The sequence below is a fragment of the Physella acuta genome, unplaced genomic scaffold, assembly GCF_028476545.2.
Source record: "Physella acuta isolate Inbredline_101_S28 unplaced genomic scaffold, ASM2847654v3 ptg000064l, whole genome shotgun sequence".
NCBI lineage: Eukaryota > Metazoa > Mollusca > Gastropoda > Physidae > Physella > Physella acuta.
In genome coordinates this window covers 196,386-207,500 of record NW_026731584.1, presented here as the reverse complement: position 1 = coordinate 207,500, position 11,115 = coordinate 196,386, and the positions used below count along the sequence as shown (strand labels likewise).

The 11,115-nt window shown below is 38.0% G+C and overlaps 1 protein-coding gene across 1 annotated transcript in view; it reads left to right on the top strand.

Annotated features, from left to right (window-relative positions):
- Positions 1–11,115, top strand: part of LOC131951029 (multiple epidermal growth factor-like domains protein 6) — a 49,620-nt gene that overhangs the window by 21,188 nt on the left and 17,317 nt on the right. The window contains exons 17-21 of the mRNA XM_059313294.1: positions 1,442–1,534; positions 3,436–3,534; positions 5,431–5,532; positions 6,101–6,202; positions 8,443–8,535. Of these exons, the coding sequence (XP_059169277.1) occupies positions 1,442–1,534; positions 3,436–3,534; positions 5,431–5,532; positions 6,101–6,202; positions 8,443–8,535 (489 nt within the window). The remainder of the gene's footprint in view (positions 1–1,441; positions 1,535–3,435; positions 3,535–5,430; positions 5,533–6,100; positions 6,203–8,442; positions 8,536–11,115) is intronic.

Genomic DNA, 11,115 nt, shown 5'->3' with positions numbered 1-11,115 from the left:
TCACATGTTCAACATCTACCTGTGGTAGGCGAGGTATTACATGTTCAACATCTACCTGTGGTAGGCGAGGTAATCACATGTTCAACATCTACCTGTGGTAGGCGAGGTATTACATGTTCAACATCTACCTGTGGTAGGCGAGCTATTACATGTTTAACATCTACCTGTGGTAGGCGAGGTAATCACATGTTCAACATCTACCTGTGGTAGGCGAGGTATTACATGTTCAACATCTACCTGTGGTAGGCGAGGTATTACATGTTTAACATCTACCTGTGGTAGGCGAGGTAATCACATGTTCAACATCTACCTGTGGTAGGCGAGGTATTACATGTTTAACATCTACCTGTGGTAGGCGAGGTAATCACATGTTCAACATCTACCTGTGGTAGGCACATAAATCACACATTTAATATCTACCAGTTGTAAGCACAGAAATCACGCAGTTTAACATCTACCTGAGGTAGGCGAGGTAATCACATGTTTAACATCTACCTTTGAGAAGCACGCACTGGGCAGCCGCTCTTTCTACTTTGGCCGGTCTCTGGTAATTTGTTTTTGGCAGTTCCCCAAAAAATTCTTCCTTTTATCATCTGCTCTGCTTCGGTGCCACTCCACGTCTCCCTTGGCTTTCCGTTTTCTCCTTGATGCGTTCAGTTTAGCGCCATTTCTGTGATGTCATCTAGATTCATTCTTAAAACGTTCCCCATCCATCGCCACTTCCATCGCCATCTTCTTTTTTTTTCGATTATTTCTGGAACTGCTTCCATTTCCATTTCTCTTAGTAATCTATAATTGGAGATTATGTTGGGCCATTTGTAGGCTTTTTATTCGGCTGGTGGCTCAAGGGACGTAACCATGATATACATAATACAATACACGTAACAATCACAACAATACATATTGTAATACTAGCTAGAAGAGTTATGTCGTCGGAGATATAAAGTTCCTCTAGGCTAGTTGTTATTATGTCGTCGGATATATATAGTTCCTCTAGGCTAGTTGTTATTATGTCGTCGGAGATATAAAGTTCCTCTAGGCTAGTTGTTATTATGTCGTCGGAGATATATAGTTCCTCTAGGCTAGTTGTTATTATGTCGTCGGAGATATATAGTTCCTCTAGGCTAGTTGTTATTGTGTCGTAGGAGATATATAGTTCCTCTAGGCTAGTTGTTATTATGTCGTCGGAGATATATAGTTCCTCTAGGCTAGTTGTTAATGTCCATCTGATGCTTCCTGCGTTGTCTCTAGTTTGTGTCCTCAGCCAATCAATTACTAGATCTAGGTTAAAAAGCAGTGAGAACCGAACACATACTTTATATTCGTAAGATGGTTATTTACTTGTAAAATATCTCGTTTATTTTTAGATAACTGTTATTTCTGATAACAGTTAAAGTTTTAACGATTTGAATTTGATCAAACAAATATAAATTACTTTTAGAATGTCCTGAACACTGCTTTAAGAATTGCGATCAAGAATTCGGCAACTGTTTCAGATGTAAGCCCGGATGGACAGGCAGAACCTGTAACATTGGTAAGTGTAATTTGTCACTAGGTTTACCGTAAGAACTGTGGTAAGCGCGCTATGGTTATGTTGATTGTAGGAATGTTTTTTATCTGATAGCCAATACGTGCGTGATCTGAATTATATTGTTTGTAGAACTGTCGGAATGTGATAGGCATTATGTTGAGCAATTACAATCTTGATAAGCGATATGCTTTGTTGAATCTGGTTGATTGGCGACATGTAGTCTGTTTTGGTTAGCTACTGCAAAGCTGCCATGCAACATAGGGGTCTGTTTTCGTGGTGATGTTTTCAGCGAAGTAATGCTGATAGTAGGACTTTGGAGTTGTCACTAGAGCGATTGTCCTCACCCAACGAGCCTCCTCAGCCTGAGGGTTTGAACTCGAGACTTCGGTTTAGCAACCATGAGCTTTTACAGACTCGACCACGCCGCCCCCGTTGCAAATCTAATAAACCGGGAGTGATCTCCCCAAAACTTTCTCGAACATTCTTATATGAAACAACAGGGGATAGCAACTAGGGATATAGACATAATTTTTAATCCATTTTAAATACTTAAACTTTTTAAATTAGAATAAAATATCGTAGATAAAAGAATTGCACACCAAGTAGAAGCCAAATAAAATGTTCATAATAAAGGGGAATATTATTAGTAATTTATAAATTAACATGCAGTTTTTGAGAAATCGGAAGTAGCGAAAATTACTACTTCCTGTCAACGGAAATTACTTAAAATTTCACAGAAGGCAGAGAATTAGAAATTTAACTGAAATTTTATTTATCTATCTGAAATAGTACTCAAGTTATAGGCTTTTGAAAAAATTCAAATTAGAAAACGTTCCACTTCCCGTTATCGGAAATCGCTCAAAAGTTGATACTGATCTACGATTTTGATATAATACTCATATATGAAATTTCAGCAACATAGCTGTAACGGTAGTCAAGTTATCGTGTTAACACACACACAAACACACACACACACATACACACAGACATACGGACAATATTGTGAAACTATGTTTTTCCGACTCAGGGAGCCCTAAAACGTCGAGATCTCGAATTTTTTTTTGCACGATTACAAGACTTTCTCTATACTTCGTATATACGAGAAAGTAAAAAGCAGTCCATTATGGCGCAAAACAAGTTGACATAACACTTAATTTTGTTGGAGGGAATCTCTTCCAACACTCAAAGTAAGAGCAAAGAAGAATAAACCGGGAGTGATCTCCCCTAAACTTTCTCCAATATTCTTATATAACTTGAAATATAGACATGATTTTTAATTACTTAAACTTTTAAAAATAGAATAGAATCTTATAGAAAAAAGAATTGCACATCAAGCGAACGCCAACACAAAATGTGCATAATAGTGCGCAATATTATTAGTACTTTATAAATTTACATGCGTTTTTTGAGAAATCGAAAATAGAGTAAATTAGTACTTCTGTTCAACGGAAATTACTCAAAATTTGCAGAAGGCAGACAATTACATCTTTTACTTACATCTGAAATTTCATTTGTCTATCTGAAATAGTACTCAAGTTATAGGCTTTTGAAAAATTCAAAGTAGAAAAAGTACCACTTCCGGTTATTGGAAATCGCTCAAAAGTTGATCAGGATCTACGATTTTGATAAAATACTTATATATGAAATTTCATCAACCTAGCTGTAACGTTACTCATGTTATCGTGTTTACACACAGACAGACAGACACACAGACATACGGACGAGATTGTAAAATAATGTTTTTCCGTATCAGTGAGTTGTAAAACATTGAGATTTATAAAAATCTCGACTTTTTTGTTGCACGATTACAAGACTTTCTCTATACGAGAAAGTACAAAAGGAAAATCAATCGAAAAAGTATGCGAGTATTTTTTTTTACGATTTTCCTTGTGTAAATATTTCAGATTGTCCCATCACATGCGGAGGGGACAGAAGCTGTGTCAGCAACAGGACGTGTATATTCGGGTGTCAGAACGGGTACTATGGCAGCAGATGTGAATCAGGTATGCGCACTAGTCCCCACGTACAAAATGTAAAAAAAAAAATCACATAATGGTGAAATTAAGATCCAATTGATTAGTCAACACGAACGTCTTGGAAATAAACCGGGAGTGATCTCCCCTAAACTTTCTCGAAAATTCTTATACAAAACAACAGGAGATGGGAACTCTGGATATAGATATGATTTTTAATCCATTTTAAATACTTAAAATTTTTAAAATTGAATAAAATCTCGTGGAAAAAGAATTGCAAACCAAGTGAACGCCAAGTAAAATTTGCATAATAGTGCGCAATATTATTAGTACCTTATAAAGTTACATTCGTTTTTTGAGATATCGGAAATAGCGTAAATTACTACTTCCTGTCAACGGAAATTACTCAAAATTTGACAGAATGTAGAACATTAGATATTTTGCTAACATTTGAAATTTCATTTATCGATCTGAAAAAGCACTCAAGTTATATGCTTTTGAAACATTCAAAGTAAAAAAAAACACTTCCGGTTATCGGAAATCGCTCAAAAGTTGATACGGATCTACAATTTAGATAAAATACTTTCATATGAAATTTCATCTACCTAGGTGTAACGGTACTCAAGTTATCGTGTTTACACACACACATACACACACACAGACATACGGAGAAGACTGCAAAATTATGTTTTTCCGTATCAGTGAGGTGTAAAACGTCGTGATTTCCAAAAATCTTGATTATTTTTTTTGCTCGATTACAAGACTTTCTCTATACTTCGTATATACGAGAAAGTAAAAATTACGAGAATTAATTTCTTTTTAATTGTTACGTACAAATCTATTAAAACGAGCTTATGATCACCCATATTTGACGATTTAAAAAAGGGAACTAGGTCATGGTAGTAGTTTAAACGTTTGCCTATCTTTCACAATGGTTTTAAAACAAAGGGAAAAAGTATAATTATACAAGAGCATGTGATGTTTTCTATAGAATAAAGATAATTCAACCCCAGCTACAGTATTATTTTAACAAAAACGTGGAGATTTGCAAAAATCTCAAATTTTTTTTGCACGACTACAAGACTTTCTCTATACTTTGTATATACGAGAAAGTAAAAACGGCGTGTGTTGCTCCGTGACATTTGGAGTGGAACATTTTGTTCACTAGCTTAATGCTATAACACAGTTGTATTTACTTCCTCCTTAAATTCTTTATAAAAGCGATTTGTATTATTTAATAAAGACTGAAAATTAAATCACAGTAGCCTGTTAAAGTTATCACATTTTACTTTTTCCTACTTAGAAGTTCTTATTTAGTTATTACAAATTTAGATAGCTGTATAAAATATGGTTCTGTTTTAGGTTGTGTAGTGTCTAGCATCCTATGATTAAAGAGTTTTTAGATTGCTCCTTAAAATTTTGTCGTGTCTAGCATTCTATAATGAAAGTGTTTATATTTTCCTAGAGTGTTCCTCAAAATATTGTGGGTGTCTAGCATCCTATAATGAAAGTGTTTATATTTTCCTAGAATATTCCTCAAAATGTGGCGAGTGTCTAGCATCCTATAATGAAAGTGTTTATATTTTCCTAGAATGTTCCTCAAAATTAGGTGGCTGTCGTGTCTAGCATCCTATAATGAAAGTGTTTATATTTTTCTAGAATGTTCCTCAAAATGTGGCGAGTGTCTAGCATCCTATAATGAAAGTGTTTATATTTTCCTAGAATGTTCCTCAAAATTAGGTGGCTGTCGTGTCTAGCATCCTATAATGAAAGTGTTTATATTTTTCTAGAATGTTCCTTAAAATGTGGTGGCTGTCGTGTCTAGCATCCTATAATGAAAGTGTTTCTATTTTTCTAGAATGTTCCTCAAAATGTGGTGGCTGTCGTGTCTAGCATCCTATAATGAAAGTGTTTATATTTTTCTAGAATGTTCCTCAAAATGTGGCGGGGAGGGCATCTGTGACAGAGAGACGGCCATCTGCTACACGGGTTGTAAGCCCGGCTTCTACAGCAAAAAGTGCAATTTGCGTGAGTGATCATAACCCACAGGAAACACGTGTCTGTGCTATTTTAGTTTTAATTTGTCAACATTCACGCACTGAATGACATCACAGTGGCGTAGGACGGGACCTCGGGTTTAGGGCGATAAATCTTGATCCTGTTGAAAGGTCCCGAGTTCTGACCACACTCAGAAGGGATATGATTTATTCGGTGACAGCAGCTCATCTAGGAGAGAAAACATTGAAATAGATGAAAATAAAAATAGAAAAAAAAGCTGCCTTTGTAGTTTGTTCATTGGGTGCTTGAAAATCCTGAACGTAAAGCAGGCCGGTATCAGAGTCAAAGAGCCATACATAACTAAATTAGAGGAAATCAATTTTCTTCGTATAAAACGCGAATATGACCGCACACCCCTCCCCCAAACTGATACAAATACATTTTATAAGGTTAAGTTCGTCCTATTAGTTTACATGTGGCTGCCCCTAGCATGTAGCAAGCTTATTAGTTGACATTTTAACTACCATCTAGCGAGCTAATTAGTTGACATGTGATTACCATCTAGCGAGCTAATTAGTTTATATGTGTCTGCCCCTAGCATGCAGCGAACTGTGTGGAGGAGACGGCCGATGTGAGAGAGATACAGGCAAATGTATGCTGGGCTGTAGAGATGGATACACTGGCTCGACCTGCACACAGCGTAAGTCGTCACCTGTCGTTATTCTTCGTCATTTTTCGTCATTCTCCGTCACTTTTCGTGTTTCCGTCTTTTTTCGTCGTTTTCCGTCACTTTTCTACTCTTTTTGCCAGTTTTCCAACACTTCGCCATTTACGTTACTTTTCACCCTTTATTATCACTTTTCAACAGTTATTGTTCCAAATTTAATACACAATGTAACGAGGGTAGGGTTTTATATCACCTCTTACAAGATGGCAAGCTATGAGGCAGAAGAGGTTAATAAATGTAAAAGGCTCCATAGTCTGATAGACGATTGGAAATTATGGAGTAAGACCCGGGCAAAAAGTTAAGAGACTTCAGATGTTGCCCTTGTATAGGTCTAAGGCACTACCTCTCTCTTTCCCTCCCCTCTCCCCCCCACGCCCTCTCTCCCTCTCTCTCTTTCTGTTATTCCCCCCCCTCTCTCTCTCTCTCTCTACCTCCCATCTCTCCCTCCCCTTTCCTCTCTTTCTCTCTCTCTCCCTCCCTCTCTCTCAGACTTTCTTCCAGGCATCTCTTGGGGGGGGGGGGGGGGGTGGGGAGGGGGATGAGTCTACCACCCCCCCCCCGAACGAAATGGAATTTATATAGAAAATATATACTTTTGACAGTGTCCGGCAGCCCCCCCCCACCCCCCCCCCCAAAGAATTTGTTGTCCACCCCCCCCCCCCGAAAATTTCAATTGCACCCCCGGAGAAAAAAGTCTGGAAGAAACACTGTTCTCTCTCTCCCTCTCTCTCTCTCCCTCCACTCTCCTCTCTCTTTTTCTCTATTTCTCTCTCTCTTTCTCTCTACCTCCCCTCTACTCTCTCTCTCCCTCCCTATCTCCCTCTCGCCCTCTCTCTCCCTCTCTCCCTCCATCTCCCTCCCTCTCTCTCTCTCTCCCTCCCCTCGCTCTCTCTCCACACAGCTGATGATCCCAAGGTTTCTCATATTCTACAACTTCTCATCAGCTGTGCCACAGGCGCTTCCATAAGAAAACCAGACAGATGAAGTAGCAATTACCTAATTGTGGTCAACATAAAGCCTAGCCGTTTGTACTTTCCGTAACGTTAGTCAGATACATCACAGCTAGGTGAACTCATCCACTTTAGACAGGCTTTAGACAGGCTCTAAACGTTAGTCAGATACCCATCACAGCTATGTGAACTCATCCACTTTAGACAGACTCTAAACGTTAGTCAGATACCCATCACAGCTAGGTGAACTCATCCACTTTAGACAGGCTCTAAACGTTAGTCAGATACCCATCACAGCTGAGTGAACTCATCCACTTTAGACAGGCTCTAAACGTTAGTCAGATACCCATCACAGCTAGGTGAACTCATCCACTTTAGACAGGCTCTAAACGTTAGTCAGATACCCATCACAGCTATGTGAACTCATCCACTTTAGACAGGCTCTAAACGTTAGTCAGATACCCATCACAGCTCCGTGAACTCATCCACTTTAGACAGGCTCTAAACGTTAGTCAGATACCCATCACAGCTCCGTGAACTCATCCACTTTAGACAGGCTCTAAACGTTAGTCAGATACCCATCACAGCTAGGTGAACTCATCCACTTTAGACAGGCTCTAAACTTTAGTCAGATACCCATCACAGCTGGGTGAACTTATCCACTTTAGACAGGCTTTAGACAGGCTCTAAACGTTAGTCAGATACCCATCACAGCTAGGTGAACTCATCCACTTTAGACAGACTCTAAACGTTAGTCAGATAGACATCACAGCTGGGTGAACTTATCCAGTTTAGACAGACTCTAAACGTTAGTCAGATACCCATCACTCACAGCTAGGTGAACTCATCCACTTTAGACAGGCTCTAAACGTTAGTCAGATACCCATCACAGCTAGGTGAACTCATCCACTTTAGACAGGCTCTAAACGTTAGTCAGATACATCACAGCTGGGTGAACTCATCCACTTTAGACAGACTCTAAACGTTAGTCAGATACCCATCACAGCTAGGTGAACTCATCCACTTTAGACAGGCTCTAAACGGTGATCTGAACTCGAGATCTTGGAGTAGCTGTGTAACGGTTTATAAGCCTGCCACGGCGTCCCACCCAATGTGTGTAGATATCGTAGCTTTTTTTCTAGAAAATGTGTGTTATTGCCTTGGATAATACCCTACATTTATTCAGACGCGTGCCTCCTATGTCAAACTTTTACTTGCAGCATGTCCAGATGCGTGTTTCCTATGTTAAACTTTTATTTGCAGCGTGTCCAGAGTCGTGCCAACTATGCGACCAGAACACGCAGGTGTGTTACCGGCCGTGTCGTGTTGGTACCCATGGAACCTCGTGTCAGAAGGGTAAGCGACATCCATACATTTGTGACATTCATACATTGGCGACATTTATACATTGGTAACATTCATACATTGTTGACATTCATACATTGTTGACATTCATACATTTGTGACATTCATACATTGGTGACATTCATACGTTGGTGACATTCATACATTTGTGACATTCATACATTTGTGACATTCATACATTTGTGACATTCATACATTTGTAACATTCATACATTGGTGACAATCACACATTTGTGACATTCATACATATTTGACATCCATACATTTGTGACATTTATACATTTGTGACATTCATACATTGCTGACATTCATACATTTGTGACATTTATACATTGGTGACAATGATACATTTGTGACATTCATTTATTTGTGACAATCATACATTTGTGACATTCATATATTTGTGACATTCATACATTTGTGACATTTATAAATTGGTGAGATCCATACATTGGTGACATCCATACATTGGTGGGATCCATACATTAGTGACATACATCTATTGTTGACATTTTTATTGGAGACATTTGTGACACCCATACATTTTGACATTCATACATTGGGGTGTAACGTTTACCTATCCACCAGCCAGATAGAAGGTGAACGTCCCCGGATTCTTTTTTCGGGGTTATATGCAAATGACTAACAGCCTAAATGAATGAATACTAACTCAACAACACACTAGGGCTCGAATTCGACGTCTAGGGAAAACTAGTGATACTATTGAAGTTAACACTCATCCAATCTGCATACAACCTTTAATAAGCGAACACAGTTGTGGCAGAACACAAGGTTAAACTAGATAGAATATTTAATTTATTAAATAACAAAACCCAACTTACAACGCGTAAGAAAAAACACTATCACAGATTTCAACACTGTATAAAAATAGCCACAGGTCACACAACAGTGCTATAGCTTCAAGAATCACTTGGCGACAAGTGATATTATACTAGAAGACTAAATCAACTTAAGAAAGCATAGCACACACACAGGACTTAAGTTCTCTCACGTTCAAATGGTCAGAATCTATTGCCGGACAATATGGACAGCCTGGTCTTAATAGACCGTTTGATCAAAGTAGACTGCCACGTGTTGCGTGTGTCTGATCCAGTTAAAGACTTATGCAACAGGGGAGGTTATCCTCAACTCATGTAGTCATTGGTTGGGATGGTCATCTGATCAGAATTAATCAATCAGATCTTTATGGAAAACTTCTGGGACCTAGACACCCTTAATAAGACAGTGGAAAACCCCGGTAGTTGCACCATCACTCCATATAAGGTATTATACAATGTCAAAATAAAAATGGAACCTGACTCGACCTAAGTAGGTCACAGGGGACATTCATATATTGACATTCATAAGTAACCAATCTGGCAATGAAAATACAAAAAAATGTTTTACAAATGTAGGCAATCAAAATCTTAATACCAGATGAAAATATCCCTGAACATAAAAGGGAAGTAACTCAAACTTTTACAATTGGTGAAAGGGGAGTAACCCTTCAAAAAATAATCATACATCAAAATCCCTCAGAATAGGGGTATTACAATATTCCATGTGGATATTAAAAGTGGTAAACCCGCCAGGGTAAGACCTTTATTTCAATGACTAGCTACAATATCAACTGAGTCATATGAGACATATTATCATAAAAGATTACATATAATCAAAAACCACCTTTAATTAAGTTTCACCTGAAAATAAACAAAATATTCAACAGGATTGGAATTTTGAACAAATCAAAACTCATACCACTCATTTTCATGTGAAAACACAACACTTGTGTATGGTCTTAATGAACCACAAAACATGTCACATGATCAATGTGTGCAATAAGATTTTACATCCTTGACAAACAATCAGCCACAACATTATCACTACCCTTAATGTGTGAAATTTCCAGATTAAAATTTTGGAAATATAAACACCATCTCAATATTCTTTGATTTGTCTGTCCTAACTTAGAGGTAAATTTCAGGGGATCATGGTCAGAAAACACTCTGACTGGATTGGTTGAAGAAGAGACATAGACTTCAAAATGTTGTAATGACAAAACCAAAGCTAAAGCTTCTTTTTCAATAGTAGAGTAATTCTTTTGGTTTTCATTTAACTTCCTGGAAAAAAAGGCAATGGGATGGTCAATTCCCATGTTGTCTTCTTGAAATAGGACTGAGCCAATGGCTAAGTTGCTAGCATCAATGGCAAGTTTAAAGGGCTTGCTGAAATCTGGTGCAGCCATAACAGGAGCATTAGATAAAAATGACTTAATGGTTAAAAAAGCTTCTTGACATTTATTTGACCATTCAAACTCAACACCCTTTTTCAATAATGCAGTAAGAGGTTCAGCAATAGCTGAAAAGTTTTGACAGAACCGCCTATAGTAACCAGCCATCCCAAGGAACTTTTTGATTTCTTTACAATTTTTGGGAGGTGGCAACTTTACAATAGCATCTACTTTAGCTTCAATGGGCCGAACTTGGTTCGTTCCCACTTGATAACCCAAATAGGTAATTGAACCTTTACAGAAATCACTTTTATGCAAGTTTACAGTAAAATTAACTTCAG